This window comes from Penicillium subrubescens (assembly GCF_028828155.1).
Source record: "Penicillium subrubescens strain IBT 31985 chromosome Unknown utg000005l_segment0_segment0, whole genome shotgun sequence".
Classification (NCBI taxonomy): domain Eukaryota; kingdom Fungi; phylum Ascomycota; class Eurotiomycetes; order Eurotiales; family Aspergillaceae; genus Penicillium; species Penicillium subrubescens.
Window position 1 is genome coordinate 4,134,493 of NW_026643155.1, and position 27,794 is coordinate 4,162,286.

Sequence of the window (27,794 nt, forward strand, 5' to 3'; positions counted from 1 at the left end):
CTTTCTTGGGATTTGCGCGCTTGGTTTATTCTGTTTGCGTTTGAAGCGAGCATTTGCATAAGATTTTGGGAATTTGGAAATATCACGGTTGAATGGTAGTCACTGTTGGTTTGCTTTCTACCTTCGTTACATACACCATGGCATATCCGAATACCCCGGTTGCTTGCATTGCAACGTGTCGATTGAATTGAGCGAGATCATTGTTTCATAGTCATGCCTCAATTACGAACACAGTAGATCATCCTGCAATAATCTTTAATCTTGTCTTGGTATCATCTCCTGGTGGTATTATCGAGTTGTGGTTTCATATTAAAGTGGGCTCTAACGTGCGTCATAAAAACGCGGCATCACCTGGCAGAGTGTGGGAGATCTACGGACCCGACCACCTTTTCCAGCGCCCCATCATCACCCTCCACAAAGTCCGCCCGAAACCTCCATACCCGACCGTAGGGTTGCCCTCCATTCCGCCGTTTCGCACCTCCAAGACATCTTCTTCTCCAACATTTGATGTCCTGCCTTCGGTCTCAGGAACTGCAGGCCCGCCACGATGGACACGACCGAGCCACGGCGCGGGGCTTCCGAGGAGGTTGATCGCGACCCTGCCCACAGCCCCGCGTCCTCAAATCCCCAGCAAGAACTCCCCGATGACCTACCCAAGTCGCTGGACGATCGCCGGTCGGTGCCGGTCTTCCAGGAGACCGAGATGTACGATGCGTGGCAGGGTAAGCACCTATTCCCACCCACTGCTCCCTAAGTGCCATCCCGCGGCCGTCTTGCGGTCATCTCGGACCTGCCTGGGCTTGCGGCATATCGGCCAGAATCTCACAGGACAAATGCTAAAGCATGATACGGTTTTTCTAGGGCAATCCCAATTCCTCACGACCCCGGTCGCCGCGAAACCCCTGAGTTTCAGTCTCGCGCTCGACGACCACATGCACGATTCCGAGACCGATCTACGAGCTCGTGACCTGGAGGACAGCGATGCCCGACTGATGGAGATGCTTGCAGCGCAGGCCGCTCATCGCGAAGTGGATTCCCTCGGCGCCGACGAAGAAAGTATCGCGGCGGATGAGAAATTGACTACGGCGGAGAAACGGGATATCCTCCAGAAGAGCCTCAATATGGCTGCTAGCAATGGTGACGTCGAGCGCGTCCGGAAGCTGGTGGATGGACCGGCCAAGAGCTATGTTGATGTGAATATGCCGGATGAGGAGGGCACAGTGCCCTTGATCTATGCTAGCTGTTTTGTGGGTGATCCTTGCTTGCGCGCCTTGGGATAAAGACATATTCATTTGTCCATTTGGGCGCATGAAAATAGGGATTGATGCTAATGAGTGACTCTTATAGGGCCATCAAGACGTGGTTTCCGCACTTCTCGACGCCGGTGCTTTTGTCGACCAGCAGGATCGCAATCAGTGGAGCGCGCTGATGTGGGCCATGACCAATCGACACAAGACCATCGCAAAGATCCTTCTGGACCATGGAGCCTCACCGGATATAAAATCATCTTCTGGTGGTACGGCATTCGACTTTGCGCAGCCGGGCAGCGAGATCTCCGAGTATCTACATGAGAACGGTTATAGCTTCGGGGCAGCCGGTGTTATGCATGATTTTTATGATGCGGGACTCGCGCATGGTCGATTTGAGGAAGAGCTCGCAGAGAATGAGATGAAGCGCCGTATGATGATGGAAGAAAGCGCAATTAACCTGGAGGTGGATCTTTCCAGTCTTGGCCTGGACGAGAAATTCGAGGTTAGTACCATTCACATATTGCTACTTTATGGATGATGATGCTAACATGAAGACATCTAGCCATCGGATGACGAGGACTTGGATGAGGAACAACAGGAGTTTGTCTGGGACAGATGCCTCAACGATCAGATGTTTGTGTTCCAAGATCACGAATTGGAGCGTATTCTGGATATGATCATCACCAATATGACTCCACAGCGGTCTCCATCTCAAAAGCCCGTTCCGGCCAATCTCCTCTTCCTCAGTGCGCGCTATGCACACTATCATGCTAGCCCTGAGCTCCTTGCAATCCTCCTTCATTCTGCGACGGATAAGATTAATGACGTGGTGGAGCGTTACCAGTGGGATATGACCATGCAAGCGTTCTGGCTGTCTAATGCGACATTACTACTTCATTATCTCAAAAAGGATTCTGGGTTGGTGGAGGCTACGGTACAGTTCCAGCTCCACTTGGCGGAGCTTATTAATGAGATTTTCGTGCTCATCATTCGTGATGCCGAGCGGCGAATGAACAAAGTCCTAGATGCGGCAATGCTGGACCATGAAACCATCCCTGGACTGGAAGATATTGCTTTCCAAAATGAGTGGAAGCTGTTCCGGAAGAAGAAGTCTGAGGCCCCCGAGCCTGCAGAGAAACGATTTCGGCCGCCATCGCCTCGCCGACGTGCGCAAATCTCGCCTCGTAATATTACCTCGCTCCTCTCGTCGACCCTTTTCGTGCTTGACCTCTACGACGTGCATTCTGTGATCACAACACAAATTATCTCACAACTCCTATACTGGCTTAGTGCGGAGATCTTCAACCGCATCATGAGCACGAGACGATACTTAGCTCGCACAAAGGCAATGCAGATTCGCATGAATGTCTCCACTTTGGAGGATTGGGCCCGTACCAACAATCGTCAACCTGAACATTATGAGAATGGATCTTTGACAACGACCGGAGAGACCACGGTGGATGCTGCTCGCCGACATCTGGCCCCTGTTATCCAGCTTCTCCAGTGGCTGCAATGCTTCTCCTCACTTGGCGAGGACCACGAGTCCCTTGTGACGACTCTCCTGCAGCTCCAACAGCTCACCCCTACTCAGCTCTTGCATGCTGTCAAGTCCTACCGACCCGAAGTTGGCGAAAAGGGCCTCACAAAACAAGCGATGAGGTTCCTTTTGGACGTACAGCGCGACCCCGAACTCATGTACCGGGAACAATTTAGAATTCAGGAAGAGAAGGCGAGAGCAGATGCGGGTCCTATCGCCCCTTCAACAATCGAAACTCGCCCGAAGACGCCCACGAAGGAAAAGCCCAAAGAGGATGGCTTATCACAAGACCCTGGAGGTCCAGACCCCGGACTGGCCTCCCCGGCTCAGTCGCTCCATCCTCACGACCCAATAGCATGTCCGGCCCATCTCGAAACGACGAACGCCCTGGCAGGGACAATGTCTTCCTCGATCCTACCTTCTTCCTCCCCTTCTCTCTACCCACAAGTACCGACATGCTCATCAGTTACGGCGCCGGGCTGGGTGGAACCAACCGCGAGCGTGCACGCAAGTACATACCTACAGTTCCGCCGGAAGTGCTCACTCGATTGGATCGTGGTGCCGAGGTATAAATACAAGATGAGGACGTCCTTTCATACCTGCCTCGCCATTTTTTTTTTCGCTTACATTTATATGGCATCGTCATATCTTGGCTCTGTCCAGCCTCTAATTTTGGGTTTTGGTTTGCGTGTTACGAGCCATTTGGGCCGAGCTTGGAGGATGACATCGACGCGGGGATACCCTGGCTTCCTCGCTTTTGGCCCGTTAAGTACGTCTAGATAGAGGGACGTGTGGACGACGAGCTAAGTGTAAATATTTCCCAATGGATATTTCGTCAGGACTATGGGAGCGTTTCTGGAATATGAGTGATAGTACATAGGCGTACGCATAGCAGATATTTGGCGACAGAAGATACGTACTTCAAGATCATGGAAAATCCTTGCTAGAGATCTGACCAGACAGGAGCTGGACTTCTAGATATCTCAGAGCGTCCCAAATAGTTAGGTTGTTCAACACGGCAAAAGAGGTGGTTACGACCACTAGGGGCCGGAGATCTCCAGCGCCATGTTCGTTTGCATTGTTTACTTTTGTTGAGGTTCTCATAAGAGGCCTGGCTCTGCTAGATCTTTCCTTCTTCCTCTCCCCAGGCTCCTGCTCCAGATATATTGCATGGTGCGCTGTGGGCGTTCTTTTCGCTCTTGCTCTCGCTGCTAACTACCTATATTTAGACCTCTTTGACGTCTTTACAAATGATGTACCAGCGCCTTCCGATAGAAAGGTCCCAATTAAAATCGAAAGAAAGCACTAAAGAATGCCAAGATATGCTACGAAGGTATGGAAACACATTTTCCCAGAGTGATGCTATTGTTACTGACTTCGTTGATGGTAGAGGTCACGGGCTTGCGTGGCTGGAAGCCAAACTCTCGGCGTGGAACGATCGCCCCTTTCCCAGGGCCACACCATGTTCACTGAGCTTCAAAGGATGGTTAAACTTCGACTAGAACGGCCAGCAAAGTCCTTTTACTGAATCCTTGGTCCTTTGGCTCAAACGCTGGGTCGGCTGATGGCTCGTTTGGAGGGATCATCCAAGATGACACTAGCTTCACGCACCTCACATAAGAAATCGAGCCTTTCCTTCTTGAACGTGAACTCTTCGCTACAATCCGCTACAACAAAATCGCCTTCATTCCAGCCCCAAGTGAGCGGAGGCTTCACCTCATCCCTTTATAGCCAACGAGGCTTTGCCAAAACCGTGGGCAAAGGCCCCAGACACGAATCTATTTTTGGGAATCACCCCCATGCTTATCGATTCCTTTCGTGAGCACAGTCGCTTACCCGGGTTTTGGCGACACTGGAAGACAACACACAGCTTTTCTCCAAATACAACAACCACTCGTTTCTTTACACATCACGCAGCACTGTTTTGAGGGGGCGACTCTGGATAACACCGCGTGTAACCGTCCAACGTGGACCCAAGACGGAGGTTCCGACTACGCCTACCTTCCGAAAAGGAGGAAGCCAGGTGGATATCGTGGAAGCGGCATACCGATCATTATTTGAAGCAAAACACATCTCAAGCCAGCCACTGATCAAGTGCCTGGGCAATTCGATCCCGAGTTCACAGGCTTGACCGTGGGTTGTGAGATATTGCCCAAGGGAGCATGTTTCTTTCCTCTTGAGAGACAGACTTGTCATTTTCGAATTGCTTACAGAATAACCTAGTTTATTTCCCCCCTTGATCGTTTCTCCCCACGTACTGCCTTCTTGTAAATCAAGATTTCCTTGACAAACTTGGGCTTAATGAGAGCCAGAATTCAAACAGGCCCTTCCATAGGAGTGGTAATCTGATAAGTTGTATGAATGCCGTGGTATTGACATAATTAAGAAATGCCCCTCACTTGCATTCGAGGACTGGGTGTCCTCTTGAGGAGCCAGTACGTGCCAAATTGGGATGATCCAAGTTGCGTCGGTAAATTGCTCCATAGCCGAGAGAGGCCAATATTTTCGTTCTGTGGAATTGGTGAATTTCGACTCAAACAAGACGAATTCCCCTCGGTTGAATTAAGAGAAGTGCGTTCTTAATTTAGAAATTTAAGCTTACTTTGGTACCGCGGTGGCTCGGGACGCGCCACGTGGGGGCCAGACATGACGTGTAGTCAGTAGTGCGGTAAACAAAACTACATGTGGGAAGTGCCAATTTTGAATGTTTGTTTGTTTGAATGCTTGCTGATGTTTAATATAAGAGCTCTGGGATGCGTTCATAACTTAGAAGATAGTAGGAACATGAGATGCATAACAAAGTAATGGGGGGGGGCTATAAGATATGAATGAATATACCCTCAGAACCTTTGCTGGTTAACTGTAAGCCGACTCGGAGAGGCCTTGTCATCATAAGGTATTTTCGTTCACAGGCCAAAAGACAAGATATCTTGATAATCAGGAATTCCCCCATGCCCACAAGTTCCCTCGTTGCCCAGAAGATCCCTCGTGCTCACAAAGTCCTTGGGTGCCGATAGGTTCGTGTCGTTTCGAAGGTCGAGGTCGAAGTCTTAGTCGAAGTCGTAGTCGTCCAATCCAATCCACCCATCCCCAATCTCCCAAATCTCCCAAATCTCCCAATCCAAGTCCTCCTCCTGACCCAGGTTCCAGGCCGTCCACTCCAAAGCCCGCCCACTCCACCAGAGTCAAGTAGTCGAGGTCGAAGTCGAAGTTGTCGAGTCCAGGTAAGGGGAGGCCCAAAGGAAATGATCGGAAGAAGCATGTCGTGAATGCAGGCGTAGTCTACGTCCACCCCCAACACCCCCAAGCAAGCTGTAGAGGAAGCGAGCTATATCCACCATCCCACTCCATCCCCCATCCTTCCATCCCACCTCTTGCGCCTCGTCCCACTGCGCCTCTTCCTCCACTCAACCACGGTATCGATGGATGCTTAAAAATGCGCAGAGCCAAAGGAATAAAGACGACCCACAAGCCCGATGGATGCTCAAAAACTCGCAGAGCCAAAGGGGGGACCAAACACTACCTGCCGCCAGACCAGGTGTAAGGAAAGGACTCCAAAGGCAAATGAAGGTGGGGAGGGGAGAGAAGAAAAGAAGAAAGCAAACGAGGAGGAAGGACGTTTTGTATTGACCCTACTAACCCAAATAGGAAATACAAGGAAACTGCAGTCTCTCATCCACCCCCATGACATGATAATTGGCCAGAATTCGAGATTGATAGATTCAAGGGTACAGTTCTGAGTGTCTTGAGCTGCTGGTTAAAGTTATGTAGAAGTTTTCTGGGTGTTTATGGCATATCTGGGCCTTTACAAGCGATTTTATACGACCAAAATGGAAAATGTTGTCAAAAGTTGTTTCAAATTAGCTGAAAATTCGCCAATAGATAGAAATGGGCTCGAAGTATCGGAAAACAGGTTCCCAAGATGTGAGACCTTGCGTGGGAAGAGATTATCGACTTCGAAAGGGTGCAAAATGGGGTTGGGCGTTAGAAATCCGGCGAAGTTGTGTAATCGATTATTGAAGCTTTAGTTTGTGCCCAGCAAACCCAAGAAAACCATTATTAGAGGGAACGCATGATTCTATGTGATCTGTATGCACGCGCAAATCAAGATGAGATAGTTTTGATATTCCTGCTATCTATTCATGGCCTGCAATATAGGAGTGATTCACATGGGCTGGGAGTAGGTATAATCTGATGGATAGGCTGTTGATATCACCGGATCATGGGTCTTATACAGTATGACTAGTCTTGGAGTAGATCGCGGTCCCACATGGATGTCCGTGCTCCCATGGAATGGTACTGGACTACGATTGGAGTGATTAGGTTTTACAAGTAGGGATCATCTTCCTGGGCGAGATCTTCGACAAGTCAGATGTAAAATAGTACAGAAGTGCCTTTGCAGATCTCTCCCCAAAGCAGTAGTGTTGAAGATGCATAATATAAGGTTAAAAAGAAAGTCATGGGATGCTGGGCGAAACCGCTTTATGACTTTGGTGGCTGTCTGCCAGGAGGCAAAAGGAGCCTTGCGATGGGCTACACAACGTCTGGCTTCCAGAGCCCATTCAACAGCGATCGATCATACGCAGAAATTATGAACTGGCATCGACATCAGCAGCGACAGCAGCACGGAACAGAACTGGCCTCCGATGCCCCCTGATTGAGATGAAGCAGACCGACAACAACGAACAGGTTTCTCCGTGCTGGGTAGTCCGACTATCGAGACCCTGAATACTTTCAACCCCGTGTTGGACTACTGGTTTCTCTTGAGTCTCCAGCCGACAGCCGTTGATCATTGGATGTCTGGATCGTAAAGGAACCCACCACACTGGATCGATCACGAACGCACGTCCATCTCTTTGGGGGCGGCCGGTGCACCGAGTTCCCACTTGGAGCCAAAAGTCAGCCGTGTTGAGAGTTCTCGAGTCTCAGCAGGTTGCTACGGTTGCCTTTTTCGTGATTTCAATCCCCTCAAGCTGGTCAACCTTTGAGTCGCCGGAGACTGTCGCACCTGGCTTATCCTCCGATCCGTCGCACTGGTTGCATTGGAAGTACTCAACCTCAAACACTCGCGATGCCTCGACGACCCCTCGACCCCTCCTCCGACCCTCTCAACAATTCAACCACTTTGAACCCTTCCCGAGCGCTCGATCTCATCAAGCTCCCGTCTATTCCCAACCGGGATACGATTGGCACCATTGCCGAACCGCGCCGCCCCCTAAAACATCCGGATCGGCGCCATGGCTGGGTGGCCCCAGCGCTTGCGCGGAATCTGGAACCCGCCCGCTTCTACAGCTCTGCTGGGCATCGCCATTGGTGCTGGGAGTATACAAGTGCCCGTACGAGGCGGCTTCTAGTTGAGGCTAAGAGCAATGGCAACGCTGCTCTTGCGCACCACAATCGGTCTCGCCCAATTGCCCACTTGTGCGCAAGCTGTGTCATCGTCCTCGTAAGGCGATCTCTTGCTAACTAAGGTTCGCCTCGAATCACCGTTATGTACAGTCCTGAACTCTTTTCCCCCCCCTTTTCTTTCCACATTCTAGTTCCTTACTCTGTACTAATCCTGTTCCGCAAGACTAGGATCCTATCTTCGCTTTTTGAGAAGAGATTCGACGCGTTCTATCGGATCGGCTCGTGCTTTGCTTCCGGGGAGCTTATGGCTTCGTTTCAGCTTGCCTCGGATCTCGTCTGCCCCGCCTTCTAGACGTTCCATGTTTGAACTATTCTGGGCTTCCCTGAGAGCTAGCAGGCCCTTCCTACGTCGTCTTTCGGTTCACCCCCTTAAAAAGCCTGATAATAACATCGCTTCTCCGTTCGATTACGCAAACTCAAGCCCCCACAGGCTTTGACGGTGACTCAGCCCATTCTGGACGTAACGTTAGAGGGTAGGTGTTTTCCTAATTGGGTAAATTGAGAGCTGCCTCATCGGGTTGATGGGGCTTGCAAATCGTGGCCGGTCGCTTCAGCACTGCACTACTCTTCTCCACTCCCCACTCCCCTCCGCGGCCATTCTAACCTCTGTATTTCCGGTCGTTCACCATCTTGCTAACTCATAAACTTTCTATCAACAGTGAATCCAATGAGTACGCAGTCGCTGATCCAAGGAAAGCGCTCTCGCGCTCTTCACATTGCTCTGACTATCCACCGGGACTCGTTTCTTCTCCCGTATTATCCTTCCATAGCAACCTTCCCCAGCTCCTGGTGAGCTGTGTTTTGCCTCGCAATCCAACATGCATAACCTTCCCCCAGCGCCTGGCCCTTGGGCAGGCCCCGAGACAATGCAGCGTTGGCTACAGGCCAAGGTCGAAGAGGACCGTCGCTGCCAAGAGGAGGAGAAGACTCGCCAGGAGACAATGAAACTGGAACGGCGCAAGGTTGATCACGCGATCCTCGTGGATGCCTTACGTGCAGGTGTGCCACCGCACCTGGCCCCGTTGGTTGTTGGGGGTATAGACGGACCCGTTGACGCAAAGCTTGCTACGCCAGAGATGATGCAGGACATGGCAGATATGACTCGACATTCCTCAGTACCACCGCATCGGCCTCAAGTACACCCCGGTGCATCTCAGCCCGCGACGCTTCCTTCACTCAGTCAACAATTCTCGACACAACCGGCCGGAGAATACCTACGGGACATGCGCACCCTTCCTTCCAATGCATATGCTTCATCTGCGCAAAATCAATCACCAGTTGTGAGAAACAGTTCATCTCAGCTATCAGCTGGAGGGGTTGGCGGCGGTAGTGGTGGTCGTCCCCCATTTGTCTCAACTGTCATTACTTCAAATAATACGCCTACTGGTCATCTTCCACGTCCAATGGAAATGACCGCGCAAAGCCGATCGAACAGTGGATTACACACTGTGCATGCCCTTGGTGCTCCACAGCCGCCGTCGAACCCTCCTCCTAGAGGTCAACATGAATCACGACCTCGCCGTCCTTCCCCCCTCTATCGCCTTTCATCACTGGATTCCTCCCGGTCAATCACAACCTCAAGCATCGTCAAATAGAGTACAGGAGGAGCATGTGCTACCATCGAATGGCTCAGTACATATGCGCCCCGAGATACAAGGATCTCCAGGTCGCAAGAGGAAATCGCTATCTATCCATCATCAGTTGCCTCCACCATCCTCTCGGTCCTCTGGTCTAACGGAGGGAAGCTCCCGGCATGGTCGACAAAGCCCGGCTGGCAGTCAATCCGGCCAAACCAGTGTACAAGGAGATTCCCGACGGCATAGCGATGTATCAAATCCTCAGGAGGCTCCAGCTACAGAGAAAGGACATACCGACAACCACTCTCAAAGTGTAGAGCGACCCCGAACACATACAAACTCATTGGGTACCGCTGAACGCGGCCCTCACGAACCCAGGAGGCGCTCTACGGGTGAACGCGTCACGCAGGAGGACAATAACCGGGGGTCCGATCGAGAAGAGCAAAGGTTTTACTTCTCTCGTGGACGGGTGCCGGATGCTGAAGACAAATATGATCCGTCCCCAGACTCGGAAAATGGCACCAGATCTAGTGCAATGGCCCATTGGGGTGACAGAGAATAGTCCTTGGCCTTGTTCAAGCGTCCACTGTTTCAGATTTCTCACATTTCCCGTTCCGGACACCACATTGATTAATATGTTGAGAAGGACTTTATCTGCGGGGATCACATATCTTGTTAACAGCATTTACATGCATTGTGCTCGATGCATTGCGCAAAGTGGATCGAAAAAAATTTCTATCGGCGTTGGTGGTCGGCTGTGGGGTCTGTTCCATTATGGAATCGATGAGGTTTCATGCTGGGCTTACATGATCACTCATGCTCAATATTCATCCAATTTCCGGAGGATGAGCGGCTTCTGTGAAGACATTCCATTCCCTGATCTTTGTACCCCGGGTGGTTTTGGTCCTTTTGCCCGGCTGGACTGGGCAGTGGGCAGCTTATTTGACAGTTAGATACCCTTAACCAACTTCGTAATAGCCACCGAACTGCATTTGATCATGCTTACGGGAAAAAGTAAACTTCATTTCAATACTCAATTTATACATTCGTGACTATATTACTTAATTCAAGAGGATTGAAAGACTAAATATCTTGTTCCATCCACTTACTTCATACCCTCAGGTTGCTTTACAGCATATACCTGAACAGAGGTGACCTATCTCCCAGCGAATCGGGATCACTCGGATACTCCGAAGGATCAAGCTGATCACGCTTCTTGTTGATGCGCTGGTAATTGAATCGCAGAAGGAGGACTGCGATCATGCCCATGATCACGAAGCCGAGCTCGAGAGAGTGGCCGAGGATGTATTTGGGAGCGTCCTTCGAGCGATAGAAGTTTGAGGACATGGCTGGTAAGACGAATGTTAGAACATGATACTGAAAGGGCTAAATGACAAGCATGTAGAGTTTCGAGTCTTACCTCCTGCCAGATTACCGATACCAATATGGATAGCCATACCCGCTGCACGCTTGTAGTCGCCAGCAAGGTTGACACTCAGCCAGGTAACGTTACCCGGGAAAGCAGGGTAAATACCTGCGATGAACCGATTAGATTTTGTAAATTGTGAGAGTAGGCGAGTTGATCGAGGACTTACCGATGACTGCGATGAATACTCCGAAGTAGACCACACCAGGCACGCCGCGTCCGGTCGATGCGATGACAATAATGAAGCCGATAGCGATCAAGGACATGAAGAACAGGATGAAGGGAGAGCGTTGCTTGCGGCGATCGGAGTACCAGGCTGCGGCCACGGCGACGATGGCAGCGGTGATGTAGATGGGAACCTGTGAGAGAGTTGTCAGAATGGACTCATTCGCGTACAGAATAGGCGCTTTGTACTCACAGTCAGTAGCTGTGCGGTGGAAGACTTGTACCCCAGATCCTTGATGATAGATGGGAGGAAAAAAGAGATACCGTACAGTGGGCAGGTGATACCCCAGTACACTTGATTGAGTGGGTCAGTAACATTGTTGCAATAGAGCCTCCCTTCTTCTCCCGGAAAGTAACTCACTCAACAATCCCAACCAAATCTGCCAGTCCTTGAAAGCGTCAATCACATATTTCATGTGAAACTTGGACTCGTCCTGGACCATCTCGCGCGCGTCTGCCGAGTTTTGAATCCGCAGAGCGTGAATCACGAATGCTCGCTCTTGCTCTGTGAGGAAAGTGGCTGTCTCGGGGGAATCATGGATCGCGAATGGCGCAACAAAGGCGACGACCACGGTGAGAATACCTTCCAAGATGAAGATCCAGCGCCAGCCAGCGAGGCCACCGACTCCGTCCATTTTCTACAAAAGGTGTGAGATACGTGTATGAGAAGGAATTGCAGAACATTGAACTTACGGCGATACCAAAGGCCAGAAGTCCGGAGAATGCACCAGCGATACTGGCGGCGCTGAAGAACATGGCTTGTCGGAATTGAGCGCGGTGGCGAGGGTACCACAGAGTAATGTAATAGGCAACACCGGGGTACAGACCGGCCTCTGTAGGAGATTGTTAGTGTGATGTCTCTCTCGCCAGGATATTTGGCTATCATACCAGCAATTCCCAGGCAAAGACGAGTTGCGAGGAGTCCACCGTAGTTTTGAACGATACCCATGAGGGTCTAGCAGGAAAGATTAGTCCATCGAAAAGTAGAGACGAATCATTGATCGGTCGGTCGCTTACCATCACAATACCCCAAGCGACCATGATCAATGGCAGCCATCTGGACGGTCTCAACTTCTTCAACAGCAGGTTACTGGGCAACTCGAACACACAGTAGGTAAAGAAGAACACCGTCACTATTCGCAGAGAGCATGTCAGTAAAATGCGATCTCTATCCTTCCATTCGCTTCTTCACGTACATGTCCAGTTATACTGCGGCCCCGTCATGTGTAGATCGTCCAACAAACCCTCAATCTTCGCATTACCAATGTTGCCTCGGTCCAAAAAGGCCAACAGGTAGAGCGCACTGAGCATAGGAATCAACCGAATATCCATCTTTCGCAACACAGCTGCTTCATCGACGCCCGCAAAAGAGGGAGGGCTAGCAGCGGCGGACTCCCGATCGGGGTGCTTCTCATCGTAGATGCGCGCATCCTCGAATTGGTCATCGGTGGGTTTGCCCCCGAGGGAGGTATCGGTGGAGTCGGGCATGGCGAACAGATGTGGAATGGGCGAGACTCGTAACCTGTCTCTCTCTCTCTCTCTCTCTATAGATGAGATGCGGAGCTTGCATCTGGGGTATTTATATTTGGTTTTAAATCCTGTTAGTGCTGTTAGCCTTTTATTCCTGTTCAGACCCTGCGGGGGAAGCTTACCCCACGGATTTCTCCCCGGAATTGTGGACCTGGCGGAAGTTGTGTAAATTGTGGAATCTCTCGAGGCCCAAGTCGGTTTAGATCATCGTTGGCTTCGTTTCTGATCCTTGTACGGAGTAAACGGCTAATGAGGGGTCGTCCCCAGCCTCATGCGTCCTTTACCGTGGCGGGGAGGTATTTTCCGACAATTTTGGCTTTCGGTCGGTTCAGGTGGCTCGGCCTTGGTTGCGAGGTACTAAACTATACAAATTGATATCTTTGTTACCTGGCCTGGGTGAATAGTGTTAGGATGTAGCGAGTTTAGGATCCGAGATCTAGACCTACACGAAAGACAGCTCAACTTTCCTAACAACCTGTCAGCTGGGTGTTCTTTTAGGAGAATTCTAGCATCCTTAACCCTCGGTTCCGAGGTTAATCGGCTCTGATCCGAAACTTTCGGTTCTGAACCGCTGAGAAACGCCACAATCGGGGTCCATCTCATCGTCAATGCTACTCTACTATTCTCCAACCACCTGGGCTTTTAGACCTGGGGAAGGCCTCAGAATGTCAATGCTCAACATTCTCAGACCATTCATCCCATTTGGCCATTATTGATTAATCTTCTAACACTTTTTACTGCACAGAACATAGTTACTTTAGGCGAGAATCTTCTTTCCTTCCTCCACCGCTAATGGACGCAGCCTCTCGGTGCGATAATGCACATCCTCACTAACCTCTAGGCACATTCTACTTGATTTGAACTTCGCAGTGACAGCCATTATCTGGAAAGCACGCAATGAAGAAAAGACTGTTTCTCATGAGTTGGACCGTTGCCACGGGGCTAGCCACAGCTGCCCTCATAGTTATATCATCCAATTCAGTCATCAGGTGTCATCTCTACATCATAATGGCCATTGCCATCTATCTCTCTAGGTAAAATGGATTCAATTGCCTCAAAACTGCCAGTTTCACCAGCGACTATTTACTTCCACCATTTTTCTCATTTCTCCCTCAACCCCAACCACCCACCATGGCCACCACGACTCCTTGGACCAAGCCCGACACCACCTATCGCCCAATCGCGATCATCGGCGCCGGCGTGATGGGCCGACGAATCGGTATGATGTGGGTGGCCGCCGGATTCGACGTGATCCTCTGTGAAAAACAGACCAGCGACCACGATTCCGCCCTCGAATACATCAACACCAACCTCGGCACACAAGCCGCCAAAATGGGAACCAAGCCAGGCACCGTCAGAGTCATCACCTCGATGAAAGAAGCAGTCGAAAAGGCCTGGATGGTCGTCGAGGCCGTCCCCGAGATCCTCGAGATGAAAATCGACATCATAGGCCAGGTGGATCAACTGACTTTGCCGGACTGTATCATAGCGACGAATTCGTCTTCGCTGCGCTCAAGCCAGATGCTCGTCAATACGAAGAGGAATTATCGCATCTTGAATGGTCATTATTACATGCCGCCTGATCAGCTTTACTTTGAGCTTATGTCGTGCGGGTATACCGATCCGGATATTTTCCCGTTTTTGATGGAGAAGGCTACCGTCGCGGGCTTTAAGCCTGTGCATGCGCAGAAGGAGTCAACCGGCTTGATCTTTAATCGGATTTGGGCTGGTATCAAGCGTGAATGCTTGCTTGTGTTGGCGGATGGTGTCACTGATGGCGCGACGATCGATGAGATGTTCAAGTCGTGGTTCCAGGCGAGCAAAGGCCCTTGCCTGATGATGGATACGGTCGGATTGGATACCGTTTACAATATTGAGAATGTATATGTGAAAGAGCTCCATACAGATCCGCGTGCGAAGGATTGGCTGAAGACTGCGTATGTGGATCAGGGTAACTTGGGTGCGAAATCCGGAAAGGGGCTATTGGGATAAATTTAGATTGATCTTTTTTTCATAGAGCTCTGGGGTATCTTATGTGGGAGACAAAAGGGGCCGAGAGCATTGGATCTATGATTTTATGCAGAAAATAAACGACGATGGTGATTACAACCGTTTAATGAGGGAAGATCAGATCTTCAGAGTATCAGTTATATCTGCGTTTTTGAGCGCTCTATGTAGTATTATTTCACAGCAAGATATGGGTTCAAGTCAAGACTAGGTCACACGCGAGCAGCTAATCAGACAGGGCAGGAGCTCATCCTGATGATGTACACTTGCTGGGATCTGAGACCCATTTGGTAATTCGTACATCAAGAGTTGATCAAGCCAGATGGTAATGAGAAGTAAAGGGATGTACTGTGCATCGCATGAGGGGAAGAAAACCTAAAAAGAGAATGTCGAAAGAACGTGGAGGGATGGGTGGGTATCATCAAAAAAACCCACACGAGCACAAAGGCACTCGTGAGGCAATATTAGATGTAAAAAGGGGAAAGGGAATCAAGTACATAGGGAACGTGACGGAGGTCAAAATAGGGTAAAAAGGGGTATTAAGAAATTAGGGACAGCCGCAATGAGACTGAGTCTTCCACAGAAATCAAATATCCCACAAATTTGTGGGTAACCGAGACAGGTGAATGGGTATAAGGAATTAGACATCAAAAGGGGGTTCTCGGTATGCACCCCGATCATTAGGGTATCAAACGACCGTGAGAGCAATGATTAGTGAGAAGATAGACAGTAATGTCATTCGACCAAATGATTAAGTCGCCTTCTTGCGACGGTGGACCTTCCACTCCGCTTTAGCAACGCGCATGAAGATTTCAACGTCCTTGATTGGGACCCAGCTGGTGAGGACCTTCATGCCGTTTTCGAAATCAGATTCGAGAATTATCTCGCGCATACCATCGATGAGGGCTGCGGATGTGGCGTGAAGCACGTCGAGACCTTGTCCGAAGGTGCTAGAGCGGGGAACAGGCAAATCCTTCTTGCCCTTTCCAGACGAGGTGTTTGGCCGGGCAGCAGCAGTGAGGTCGTCTGCATCTCCAAGGAGCATAAAGACGTCCCATACCCGAAGCTGGGCAGGGAAAGGAATAGAGTAATTGAAAAGTGTGAGATACCATCGGGTTCCATATGTTGTGGGTGGAATCCCGACTTCGTTCTGTACCATTGACATGTGAGTATTTGTCCCTCCAAATTTTCATTTTGGGATGGTTTGCTTACCAGTTTCGAGGCCACTTCACCACCAGCGAGCCACTCTCGTTCGAAATCGTCCAGGGCCTCCATAAGACCGGCGAATCCAGATTTGTACAGCTCCTCGAGGCCTCGTAGTTGCCAAAGGCGGGCGAGCATGACGAACGCATGTTCCTCATCATAGTATGCTAGCAACGTTGCCGCCAGAGCCGCCATACCTTGCACGTAGCCAGTGTCGGGAAAGTATAATGACATGGCATGAAGCACGCGGAATAGCAGCCTTTGTCCACCGCGATAACGCCGACGGAACATGATGTGGCTGGTGATCGTGCGGGGCACGTCGATATCAATTTGGACATCGTCTGGCGAGGAGACATATTGGTATTCATGGAAGGCGGCAATGAGCGTGTCTTCAGAGGGGCTATTCTCATGACGCTTCGCACTGCTCTCGAGGAACGAGTACCAGGCTGTCGAGCGCCATCGGTCAGGGATGCCCTTCCAAGTCCGCTCAATCAACTTGGTGCTATGCGTATCAAACTCGAATTTCATACCGCCACCGTCACGGGTTTTCTTGACCGGTTTCGCCATTTTGGTCCACTTGTCCTCGCGATCCCACTCCTTCCTCCGCATCGCACGCGCAGCAGCCGTATCTGGGCCTTCACCGAGGACATCACCAGGTAGAGTTAGCATATCGCCTGCTTCGTCCGTAACCTTTCGGTCTCTATTATGCGGAAGGTGATTAGCCGCCGAACGGAGTCGCGATGTGGACCGCCGGACTGGCATACTGTGTGTGCTTGCTGATGAGGTTGGCCGAGCCCCTGCAGAGCTTTGAGAAAGGTTGCGAGTCGGCGATCGAGCACTGAAGGAGCGGTTGCTAGCTCGAGCAGTTGGTGGTCGAATGGAACGTTTCCTCCGAGGTGTCTCAGAAGCAAGGAGAAGGCTCGTTGTCACTCTTTGAATAGGGTGAGGTTCATCGGCTGGTGCATGAATGAACCCATAGCGATCGACTTGTCCTGCCCCCACATCTTGCCAATACTCGATGCCCCCTGCTAGTTCCCGTGTCTCTCTCTTCATCCTGATGCGCTCTACTTCTTCGGAGGCTCGGCCCTTGAGGTCGGTTCCATTCATCTCGGGGGCGGGTGTGGAAGCAGTCTCAATGTCGGGGGTAGTTGGCTCTTCCCAAAGAACGCCATTGTCCGATGCCATTGCCTTTGCGACCTCCGCGTCAGTGATATTGTCGTCACCCTTCTCATACATCAGCCGAACCCGTCGAGATAGCATATCCTCGTCTGCAGAGATGGCTCTACTCTGGAGGCTCGTTTGCCTTGGCCGGAGAGTGCTTTGGGGTCTGACACGGGGCACTGCCCTGGGAGCGCCATTTGTCGCATCGTTCTTTTCACCATTCGTCACATCCTGCTTTTTACCATTCGTCACGTCTTGTTTGTCAGACGTCGGTGTCTCGTCTTTTCCAGTTCTCGTTGAGGGTGTAAGCTCCGGTACCGTGTCTGCTTCCGTGGCCTGTGGGGTAGATGGCTCCTCTGGGGCCGGTGCCAGGCTCTTTTCAGTGGCTTCCTCCAAGCTCTTCTCCTTAGGCAACGCAGGATATGGCCGCTTTGATCGGTCTCTGATGAGGCTGCCTCGGGTCGAAAATTTCATACCCTGTCCCAACCCACCCAGGGATGCCGTCGGTATATCCAAGCTGATTCCACTAAACTCAGGCTCGATTGGCGGCACAGGAGGAAGTTCCTCCATGCTCATCTTGCGTTCCAACTCCGCTGACCTCTTTCTCAAGCCACCCCACTTTCGCTCCGACCATCGAGACCCTGGCCGAGACCCTGGGCGTGAGACTGGACGTGAGCTGTCATGAATGACAATGCTGGGCACGCTGCACAACGAAGGGGGAAGCGATTGATCATCCTCCGACTTTCGTGTGCCGAAGCTTTCGCCCGCTGGGGTCGGCGGCGTAAGTCCTCCATTCTGTCTGGTATTGCGCACCGAACGTGCTGTCGCGGGACGATCGTTGGATTCAGGAGAGGCAGCGCTGGTGCTGAAGGACCGGTCATTAGGTTCTAGTGGCGTATCGTCGGACGGTGTGGGCAGTGAGACTGAACGAACGGCAATGGGCCGCTGGGCTGCGACAGTCTCGTCAAAGGGCACAGCTTCAGTCGCCGGGCGCAACTCCGAACCCACTGGCGATAACGATGCAGGAGCCTCACCCACCATTATCCTGGCATGACTTGCAGGGCAGGAATGCGCAAGAGAGCAGTAAGGAGTGTGGGACGATTGACTGGGAGCGATTGAGCAGCAAAGTATCAAATGGCGATCTAAAGGAAGGACAGGTACAAGACACGCATCACCGTTTCGTCAGGGTCTGGAAATTAATAAAATTGACTCCTGGCGATGGCCCGGAGATGTGGAGTCTTGGCGCGGGCCACTTTCATTCCATACAACAAAGGAAGGACGCAATGCGCCGCTGAAATGCCAGTGCGCAGGTTGGAATATGAGACGAATACAGTGTAATTGCTTTCTGATGAAGCAAAAGAAACTCTCGAGTCTCGTTTTTGAGGGGGGTTATATTTTTAGGGGAAGGGCTGTCCCACCAGGCTTTTCGGGGCCGCGCAGCAGTGGACCACTACGAGGCCCGACGAGGAGGTTCAGTGGAGCACGCTAACAATTGCTGGTGCTTATATTAGAACACAACCATGGTGTCATGCGTGGAGGGGGAAGGTTTCTTGAAAGCCTAACTTTGCTTTGGGTAGGCATAATTGCAGAGGAAGTATGCACGGAGTAACTATTCGTTACTAAAAAGTTTGTACAGGCAAGATGCCCTCGTGGATCAACAGTGGAGAGCCTCTGCAGATCAAACTAACCAAGGTACAGTAGAAATCAAAAATCTAAACTACAAATTAAGGTGTACAGAGTATGAAGTTTGAAGTATATTCTGTTCCAAAAACCTGTTCAATTTTGGCGCATCCTCATTAGACCCGTGTGGACACACTGTACACAAACAAAATAAGACAAAACGCGTGAAACTCCAGTAGCCGAGGCTGTAAATCCAGTAGGCCATCAGCTGCCAATGCAAAGGGGGCGCCGACAACCCCGGCTATACCAACAAATATCATCGTAGCTTGGAAAGGGAAAAGGGGAGATGAAACCCAAAAGGGGAGACACGAGAAAATAGCATAGAATGGTCATGGTGATCCAACGGCCCAGCATTAGATCCATGTAGTTTAAGCCACCGCGGCTGTGTTGGCCCCGGACTGGGATTGAGTAGGCCGGCCCCGATCAACGGGCTCTTTGGGAAGGAGCTCAATCTGGCGCACCAAGAAGCTCTTCTCGTCCGTGAATTGGTCGTCCTCCGTCCGGTCTTCCAAGAACTTGGGCAAGAATCTCAAGAGCCGGTCTCGATTGTTGATGAGAATTCGTTGTACCGCCACCGATTTGTTAGGGTTGGCGACGAATACCTGTTTCGGTCAGCGCATTCCCCCTCCCCCTTGGAACGTGGATCGCAGATCGCCGAGTGATAGATGGTGGATCAGCGAGCCTGACATACCTTAAAAACGTGGAACCCTTCATACTGCACCATCTTGCGATCATCGCGCAGCAGCTTCATACATAATTTAAGATTCTCCCCACTCTCCACGTAGGCCATCATGACGTTGTAGTTGGCACGGTCCAACAGGATCTCGCCCAGCAACTTGATGCTTTGTCGTTTGGTGACATAAGAGTCAGACTGAATAAGGGTGTTATTGAATCGCCCAAAGAACAATTCGAAATTGGTCGCAAGATAAGCAGTCACCAGGCTCTTGTGACGGGTCAAGATTTCCTGCAAGTAAACCTGTCAGTCCCAAACCCGCAGTCCCTAGAGAGATATTTATAGATTTCATACCCGGAATGTCGTGAATGCATCGGCGCTGACTTCGAAGTTGCCCTTATCAATCCACTCAAAGAAATTCCAGAACACCCCGTCGCCATTTTGTGGAAGATTGGGCTTCAATTCCGAGAGTCGGACCGCAGGCTCTCCCTCATGTGACTGGTCATATAATATCACCGCTGTGACCACGTCAAACTTGAGGGCCTCCCGTAGAATCACGCCGCATGGCATTGCACTTTGGCTCTGCATATAGCCTCGACATAATTCGACGAGGATCTCTGGTCGGTTATGAACGATGTATGAGATGACCGGAGGGTCTTTATCGGTCGCATACGAGGCGGGCCGGAAACGTAGGATATGGGAGAAGATGGTCTGCGTATCTTTTCGGGCTTCGAAGGGGAGAAGGTGGATAGTTCGTGATAAATCATACAGTAGATCTTCTTGTAAAGTCGCTTGGACTAAAGCGTGGACCTGATCGGGTGATGTGTTGATCTCTACCGGGGCAAAGCAGCGTCAGTCATGCATTCCATTCTGATCCAGTCCAGAACGACGGCAGTGGCGGTGGATCAATGAAATGATCAATGATATGGCAGGTAGGCAACCGACCTTGTGTTCCTTGTACAATAACTTTCATCTGACTGAGCTGCTTGGCCAGCTCCTCGTCGGCCTACTAGGGTTAGCGGGTGTCGCGCGCCGGCTTGGAGCTCGGGGTATCCGTACCTTGGGGTTGCTGGGTGCTTCTTGGACCCTGAGCAACAATTCCTTTGTGGAGCGCACCACATCTGCTGGTTGCCGCGACCGACCACGATTGAAGAAGAATGCCATATTTCCCCGGGCGAGCAGAGTTGGGGAAAAGAAGAATCCGATGATGCGCCGGGGAAAGCCAAGGATGATTACGGCGATTGGGTACGGGCGAGTCAAGTAATAAACAAACGGGGGCGGGGCAACCGTTGGCCTGAGGCCACAACAACTGATAACGGATTTTTTTTATCAGTCAATTTTCTGCCCCTCCATTCTCCCTTCCCTCTTTGGGTATAATTGACCAGCTTTTGTTTCTTGTCAATTGCATTAATATCACCATGGCGTCCTCTAGCTGTGTCCCTGAGCCTCCTGTCAACGAGGTTCCTGCCGATGCTCGCTCAGTATCGGACGAATCGGACTCTAGCAACGAGGAAGGATGGGAAGATGTCGAGCCTGAGGATGATTCCCAACCGGTCGTGGGACTGTTTTCGGACGTTGTTTTCCCTGATGTGCGCTCAATGCTGAAGGAGTGCAAAGACAAGAACAACTTCGACCTGGTGAAGATCCAGAAGGACCTTGGTATGTTATTTCGTTGTTGTTTCTCAGTGTCTGTTGTCTACGTGTTGCACTTTGCAATTTATGGGATCAATCTACTAGAACCCAAATACAGGAGCTCATGGCTAACATTGAATTTTCACTGCAGATCTGGATTTCCTGGACACCATCAAACTGGTCAACTACGTTCGATCCGAGGTGAAGGCAGGAAACCTCTCCCCCGACGTTTCCTCCAAGGAGAAGTTCGCCGATGACGCCTACCTGAAGCCTGTCCTGGAGGACGATGCTGTCTTGTATAGCTTGGATGACATCAATGAGGATCAGATCGAAGAACCCGCCCCCGGGACCGAGGCCGAGCGCAAAGTTCTCGAACTCCAAGAGGAGCTGGAGCGCTTGCAGACCCAGTTTTCCGAGTACCGGCTTGCTGTGCAAAAGTCGTTGGACGACCAGTTGAACAAGGAAGATGAGAAGCTTGAGCCCGGTGAGAATGCAAAGAGGCCTGTCAAGGATCGCCTCGAGGATGCTGAAGCCGACTACTTCACCTCTTATTCCTACAACAGTATGTTACCGCTGAAGCGCCCTTTTATAATAACCCCGACTAACACATGTCCCCTCGAACAGCCATCCACGAGTCCATGCTGAAGGACGCCATTCGCACCGATGCCTACCGTGACTTTGTCTACGAGAACAAGCATCTTTTCAAGGACAAGGTTGTCCTGGATGTGGGCTGTGGAACTGGTATTCTGTCCATGTTCTGTGCCAAGGCGGGTGCGAAGAAGGTCATCTCGGTCGACAACTCGAACATCATCGACCGGGCCCGCGAAATCGTGTACGACAACGATCTGGGTGATGTGATCACGTAGGTGTATCTACTTTTATAATTTCCGTTATGACCGTCCGCTAAGTATCTTCACAGATGTGTCCGTGGTAAGATCGAAGAGGTCACCCTGCCCGTTGATCAGGTCGACATCATCATTTCCGAGTGGATGGGCTATGCCTTGCTCTTTGAGGCCATGTTTGATTCTGTCATCTACGCTCGCGACCGCTACCTCGCTCCTGGCGGTCTGATGGTCCCATCTCACGCCACCCTCCGCGTTGCACCCTACGCTGATTCCGACTTCATTGCATCGCACATCTCGTTCTGGAACAACGTGTACGGTTTCAAGATGAACAGCATGCAATTGAACATCCACGACGAAGCCCTTGTTCGCCACGTCCCGACCACCTCCATTCCTGCGGAGTCGGCTGTCTTCCTGCCTTTGCCCCTGCACACCATCACTGTTGATGAGTTGACCTTCTTGAAGGACTTCAAGGTCACCCTGAACGAGGACATTGACGCTCTTGATGGCTGGGCGATTTGGTTCGACATCTTCTTCATGCCCTCTGCGGATTCCACTGTGCCCGAGAACGCCGTGCCTGCCGATATGCAGAAGAAGGGCTTCGTTGGATTCACCACTGGTCCCTATGGAACCGAGACCCACTGGCAGCAGACAATCTGTCTGATCGACCATGGAAAGGAGGAGCCCAAGCCTTTGAAGAAGGGCCAGGTTCTTACTGGTAAGATTGGCTACCAGAAGAAGGAGCAAGGCTCGCGTCTGCTGGACCTTAGCATCCAGTGGCAGGCCGATGAGAGCAACAAGGGTGAGCAGCGCTGGTCACTTCAGTGAGAGGCATGCTGCCCCAAAATTGATTGATGCTTTATGAAGTTTACCTATAGATAACGCCTTGGATATTTTCCATGAAAAAGGAGTACATGATTCTATGACTTGAACAAAGCTTTGAACGGAGCTTTTGCTAGACGACGTACCTTGTGCCTCCGAATTCTGATTAGCCGCCTTACCCGACCACTATCTCATAAATCGTACAGCCGTTGTATTCGTAGATAAAACTTGCAAACCAATTTTGTGGAAATGGACTCCGAAACTAAGAGGAACGTCGGAGTGTACACTCCTGACAAATGGAGGCGCTCTCGGCCGCCCGCCGCAGGCTTTAAGGGCGTTATCGATAAGCCAGCTTCGATCAGACTGCTGCTTCCTCACTCAACCTATCTACCACGATGCCGCTGTGAGTGCCTCCCCTGCTCCGTATTGTCGCTATCACTGACATCTTATCAGTCACCTTCTTGGGAAGAAATCATGGAACGTTTACAACCCCGAGAACATCGAACGTGTCAAGCGCGATGAGGCCCAAGCCAAGGCCCGTGAAGAGGAGGATGAACGTCGTATGCAAGAGGTCGATGCCGAGCGTCGGATCCAAATATTACGTGGAGAGCGACCATCTACACCCCCTCCGCCCCCGCCATCTACCTCAGATTCGCATCACGGACCGGAGAGGAACTACACCGATAGCGCTGGGCAATACAGGAAACGGCGACGCCTTGCAGGGGAAGATGACACAGACAGGGATATCAGATTAGCACGGGAGAATGCGACGCATGCCATTGCAGCAAGAGATAGGCTCGCTCTTACCTCTGGCCGAGATAGTAAAGATGCACAGGCACCGCTGGTGGATAGTGCCGGTCACATCAACCTCTTCCCAGCCGAGAGTGGCAACAAGAAGGCAGAGAAGAATGCCGAAGCGGAGGCTGAGGCTACAAAGAAGAAGCGAAGCTATGAAGATCAATATACGATGCGGTTTACCAACGCCGCAGGCTTCAAGGAGAAAATCGGCCGGCAGCCATGGTACTCCTCTTCCGGCCAGGATCTGGCCGCGCCAGACTCTATGCCAGAGAAAGACGTTTGGGGCAACGAAGATCCAAGGCGCAAAGAACGAGAGAAAGCACGCCTGGACTCCAATGATCCTCTCGCAGCGATGAAACGTGGCGTTCGGCAACTAAGAGCCACGGAGCAAGAACGAAAACGATGGAATGAGGAGAAACGGAAAGAGCTTGAAGCTTTCAAATTTGATGAACGGCACCGATCAAAAAATCATTCCAGGAGGCGGTCCCGATCTGTAGACAGCCTGGAGGGGTTCAAACTTGATGCGCCTGCAGTTAAACCACGCGATCAAAAGGAGCATAGAAGCTCCGGTCAACATCGCCGACACCATCGTGAGGATCGAAGTCGAGATCGTTCACATCGAAGATCGTATCACCGCTCAGATCACTCTCATCGACATCGGGATAGATCCCATGGAGATGACAGACTTCCGCCGCAATCAGAGAAGAGCTCGGCTCATGACAAGCGTTAACACACTGAATGATTAGAGATGCAAAATGATACCGGCTTCTTTTTTTGATCCCAAGTTATCAGAAAATTTACTCCCGTTTATTTAATTGCTAAACGGCCTTCAAATACTATACAAATTGATAGACAAGAGCATCAAGAGTTCGCCGTACCTATTGTAATTACGCCAGTTGAAGCCGAGAGGCCAGTGACCCTCACTATCCGGAGTTTGCCTGCTGGCCTTATCGATAACGCCCCGCCGCCCACGGTGTTCCCGGAGTGACGGAGTGACGAAGCTCCCCAGGTCATCTCCGACTCTCCTCTTCAACTATTTGTCTCTCACACTATTCGAAATGTTCAATCGGAACAACTCCCCCTCTGTGCCGAGTCCCTTTGGGAACAGATCCGACGGTGGACGTCCCTCCCCTCAGGGATACTCGAACCCCAATCAAGCACCGCCACGGTATGATTATGGCCACGGCCTTGCCCCAAGACACAGCCCAGGGCGAGCCCGCGACGACGATGTGCCTATGACTGATGCATATAATGATCCAAGGGGATATGGAGCTCCACCGCCAGCAGCAGGAAGACCACCACAGCAGATGGCCGCACGCCCGCCGGTCGGCGGACGACCAAGTGGCGGCGTAGCGGGAGGACAAACCTGGACACTTCATCCCAGCAAGAGCCCGAATGACAATTTCACATTTGGCAATCTGTAAGTGCCCTTTGATCTCCAATTTTTGCCCCAGTAATAACCCTTGGTAGCGTCGCGGTATCACCACAGGATATTCCTCCTTCTCGAGACGGTGCCGACATCCTCCTCCTGATCAATGACCTCTACGTTCTCTCCGGCCGTCCCCTGGAGGGCTTCCCTCCTGGATATATTAGCATGTCTGACCCTCAACGCACGTGGGCGAGCGTGGGAATGCGCGATGCTGTCAAGGTGCAGCTGTATGACCCATTCAGCCAGGGAGGCCAGGCGTACTTGGGATCAGCAGACATTGAAGTCAGCTTTGCATCCACAAAGAAGCGGACGGAGATACCATATGACCAGGAGGATCTCACAAACGCCGTAATTAGAGTGAGTTGATGTACAATGTGAAAATGGAGAGTTGGGATACTAACAGAATCAGAACTTTGAAAATCAACTATTCGCTCCCGGACAAAGGATCCTTATGGATCACAAGAGCATTCCACTGTTGCTGCTGGTGAAAACTGTCCAAAGAGTTGATCTGACCTCGGAAAAGGTCGATCTGAGCTCGGGAGAGATTGAGACCGGCGCAACAGCTCGAGGGATTATTACCCGCCATACCCAGCTCAACTTCTTCAAGGACACCCAAACCGGAATCAATGTGAAGCCATCCAATCGCCGTCCAGCTGCAAACTCCATCATTCAGCCTGGTTTCAAGTTCGAGGACATGGGCATTGGTGGCCTCGATTCCGAGTTTAGCACCATCTTCCGTCGTGCTTTCGCTTCCCGTATCTTCCCTCCCGGCCTAGTTGAGAAGTTGGGTATTCAGCACGTTAAAGGTCTTTTGCTATTTGGACCTCCGGGTACTGGTAAAACCTTGATTGCTCGTCAAATCGGAAAAATGCTCAACGCCAGGGAACCGAAGATTATCAACGGTCCTGAGGTCCTGAACAAGTACGTTGGTCAGTCGGAAGAGAATGTCCGAAAGATGTTCGCCGACGCCGAGAAGGAATACAAGGAGAAGGGTGACGAGAGTGGCCTCCACATTATTATCTTTGACGAGCTGGATGCTGTTTGTAAACAGCGTGGAAGTGGCGGAGGTGGTAGTACTGGCGTGGGTGACAGTGTCGTCAACCAGCTTTTGTCGAAGCTGGATGGTGTTGATCAACTGAACAACGTTCTGTTGATTGGTATGACTAACCGTAAGGATATGATTGATGAAGCGTTGCTTCGCCCTGGTCGTCTCGAGGTGCACATGGAAATCTCGCTCCCCGATGAGAAGGGCCGCAGTCAGATTCTCAAGATCCACACGGAAAAGATGCGGACGAACAACGTCATGGACCATGACGTCGACCTGGAAGAGCTTGCTCACTTGACCAAGAATTTTTCGGGTGCGGAAATCGCTGGTTTGGTCAAGTCGGCTTCCTCGTTCGCCTTCTCCCGCCATGTCAAGGTTGGAACGATGGCCAGCATAAACGAAGACGTGGTGAACATGAAGGTCAACCGAGCTGATTTCCACCATGCTCTTGACGAAGTGAAGCCCGCCTTTGGTGTTTCCGAAGAGGAGCTTTCCAGCCGTATTCAATATGGTGTGATTCACTACTCGAACACTATCAACGAGATCTTGCGGGAAGGTGAACTGTTCGTGAAGCAGGTTGGTCAGGCAGAGTCCACTCCGCTGTTCTCTGTCTTGCTCCACGGCCCTCCTGGAAGTGGCAAGACGGCCTTGGCGGCGCGTATGGCCATTGAATCCGGCTTCCCCTTCATCAAGTTGATCAGCCCTGAGGACATGGTTGGCTTCAACGAGGCTGCTAAGATCTCACATATCAGCCGAATCTTTGACAGTGCCTACAAGAGTCGAACCAGTATCGTCGTTGTTGACAATATCGAGCGTATTATCGATTGGGTTCCTATCGGCCCTCGCTTCAGCAACAACGTGCTCCAGGCTCTTATGGTGTTCCTCCGCAAGCCACCAACTCACGGCCGTCGCCTGCTGATCCTGGCCACGACCACCGAGCGTGCTCTGATGAAACAATTGGATATCTACAATTCGTTTAACTCGGATATTCTGGTTCCCAACGTCCTGTCGTTCGGTGAGCTTCGGTTTGTCATGGAAAAGTCTGGCGCATTTGATGCGCAAGAAATTGCGCGTGCCCTTGAAGGAGTCGGCGGACTGGCGGAGGATGGCCGGCTCAGTGTTGGTATCAAGAAGGTTCTCCTTGGTATCGAGACTGCTAAGCAAGATGTGGACGACAAGGTGGGCCGGTTCATCCGTGTGATTAATCGGGCTATTGAGGAAGAGCAGACCTTTGCTTAGAGCGTACATATATAGAATTGTTTTGATCTTTCTTCCTGCTATGATGAGTAGTATAGCACCCAAAGAACTTCCTCGTCTTCCACCTCTCTCTCAACATGTATTTCCAGCCATCACCTCTCCGCTCGATCCGAATGCCGTGGACAGGTGGATACCACTAGGTAGTGCAAGCAAGCTAAAGCCATGGGACACGCGAGTTCCATGCGAGTTCATTTAGAAGTGGAATACTATGCTTCTTTCTTAAGATGCCAGGCAATGGCGGTAGGGTTGGTGGTCTCTACTCGTCTCAATGTTCTAGATAGCTTTGTGACT

The 27,794-nt window shown here is 51.1% G+C and overlaps 11 protein-coding genes across 11 annotated transcripts; 8 read left to right on the forward strand and 3 right to left on the reverse strand.

The window, feature by feature from the left end:
- The first annotated feature begins 427 nt into the window (after positions 1-427).
- On the forward strand, positions 428-3,684 carry N7473_008020 (uncharacterized protein). Its single transcript, XM_057153960.1, has 4 exons — positions 428-722; positions 862-1,247; positions 1,348-1,752; positions 1,813-3,684. Exons 1-4 carry the CDS (start codon positions 548-550, stop codon positions 3,568-3,570), a joined length of 2,724 nt encoding a protein of 907 aa, XP_057008298.1. The 5' UTR covers positions 428-547; the 3' UTR covers positions 3,571-3,684.
- Positions 3,685-7,246: 3,562 nt separating this feature from the next.
- Positions 7,247-7,444, forward strand: N7473_008021 (uncharacterized protein; the record flags this gene model as incomplete). Its single annotated transcript, XM_057153961.1, has 1 exon — positions 7,247-7,444. The coding sequence occupies one exon, from the start codon at positions 7,247-7,249 to the stop codon at positions 7,442-7,444; it is 198 nt and encodes a 65-aa protein (XP_057008299.1).
- A 414-nt stretch (positions 7,445-7,858) lies between these two features.
- On the forward strand, positions 7,859-8,257 carry N7473_008022 (uncharacterized protein; the record flags this gene model as incomplete). Its single annotated transcript, XM_057153962.1, has 1 exon — positions 7,859-8,257. The coding sequence occupies one exon, from the start codon at positions 7,859-7,861 to the stop codon at positions 8,255-8,257; it is 399 nt and encodes a 132-aa protein (XP_057008300.1).
- A 757-nt stretch (positions 8,258-9,014) lies between these two features.
- Positions 9,015-9,791, forward strand: N7473_008023 (uncharacterized protein; the record flags this gene model as incomplete). Its single annotated transcript, XM_057153963.1, has 1 exon — positions 9,015-9,791. One exon carries the CDS (start codon positions 9,015-9,017, stop codon positions 9,789-9,791), a length of 777 nt encoding a protein of 258 aa, XP_057008301.1.
- A 1,110-nt stretch (positions 9,792-10,901) lies between these two features.
- Positions 10,902-12,912, reverse strand: N7473_008024 (allantoate permease family MFS transporter; the record flags this gene model as incomplete). Its single annotated transcript, XM_057153964.1, has 9 exons — positions 10,902-11,122; positions 11,194-11,307; positions 11,369-11,558; positions 11,618-11,718; positions 11,786-12,062; positions 12,118-12,257; positions 12,313-12,379; positions 12,442-12,557; positions 12,621-12,912. 9 exons carry the CDS (start codon positions 12,910-12,912, stop codon positions 10,902-10,904), a joined length of 1,518 nt encoding a protein of 505 aa, XP_057008302.1.
- Positions 12,913-14,085: 1,173 nt separating this feature from the next.
- N7473_008025 (3-hydroxyacyl-CoA dehydrogenase family protein) lies at positions 14,086-14,946 on the forward strand (the record flags this gene model as incomplete). The annotated part of the gene is made up of 1 exon (XM_057153965.1): positions 14,086-14,946. One exon carries the CDS (start codon positions 14,086-14,088, stop codon positions 14,944-14,946), a length of 861 nt encoding a protein of 286 aa, XP_057008303.1.
- Positions 14,947-15,712: 766 nt separating this feature from the next.
- Positions 15,713-18,659, reverse strand: N7473_008026 (putative TBC domain protein; the record flags this gene model as incomplete). Its single annotated transcript, XM_057153966.1, has 2 exons — positions 16,174-18,659; positions 15,713-16,111 (listed from the first exon to the last, which is right to left on the reverse strand). Exons 1-2 carry the CDS (start codon positions 18,364-18,366, stop codon positions 15,713-15,715), a joined length of 2,592 nt encoding a protein of 863 aa, XP_057008304.1. The 5' UTR covers positions 18,367-18,659.
- A 714-nt stretch (positions 18,660-19,373) lies between these two features.
- Positions 19,374-20,842, reverse strand: N7473_008027 (Mo25 family protein; the record flags this gene model as incomplete). Its single annotated transcript, XM_057153967.1, has 5 exons — positions 19,374-19,607; positions 19,697-19,969; positions 20,033-20,511; positions 20,624-20,684; positions 20,738-20,842. 5 exons carry the CDS (start codon positions 20,840-20,842, stop codon positions 19,374-19,376), a joined length of 1,152 nt encoding a protein of 383 aa, XP_057008305.1.
- Positions 20,843-21,096: 254 nt separating this feature from the next.
- Positions 21,097-22,980, forward strand: N7473_008028 (protein arginine methyltransferase RmtB; the record flags this gene model as incomplete). Its single annotated transcript, XM_057153968.1, has 4 exons — positions 21,097-21,337; positions 21,462-21,872; positions 21,935-22,172; positions 22,230-22,980. The coding sequence occupies 4 exons, from the start codon at positions 21,097-21,099 to the stop codon at positions 22,978-22,980; spliced, it is 1,641 nt and encodes a 546-aa protein (XP_057008306.1).
- Positions 22,981-23,339: 359 nt separating this feature from the next.
- On the forward strand, positions 23,340-24,629 carry N7473_008029 (uncharacterized protein). The gene is made up of 2 exons (XM_057153969.1): positions 23,340-23,377; positions 23,428-24,629. The coding sequence occupies exons 1-2, from the start codon at positions 23,370-23,372 to the stop codon at positions 24,500-24,502; spliced, it is 1,083 nt and encodes a 360-aa protein (XP_057008307.1). The 5' UTR covers positions 23,340-23,369; the 3' UTR covers positions 24,503-24,629.
- A 201-nt stretch (positions 24,630-24,830) lies between these two features.
- On the forward strand, positions 24,831-27,485 carry N7473_008030 (AAA family ATPase SEC18; the record flags this gene model as incomplete). The annotated part of the gene is made up of 4 exons (XM_057153970.1): positions 24,831-24,940; positions 25,034-25,192; positions 25,243-25,558; positions 25,611-27,485. The coding sequence occupies 4 exons, from the start codon at positions 24,831-24,833 to the stop codon at positions 27,483-27,485; spliced, it is 2,460 nt and encodes an 819-aa protein (XP_057008308.1).
- Between the last annotated feature and the right edge of the window lie 309 nt (positions 27,486-27,794).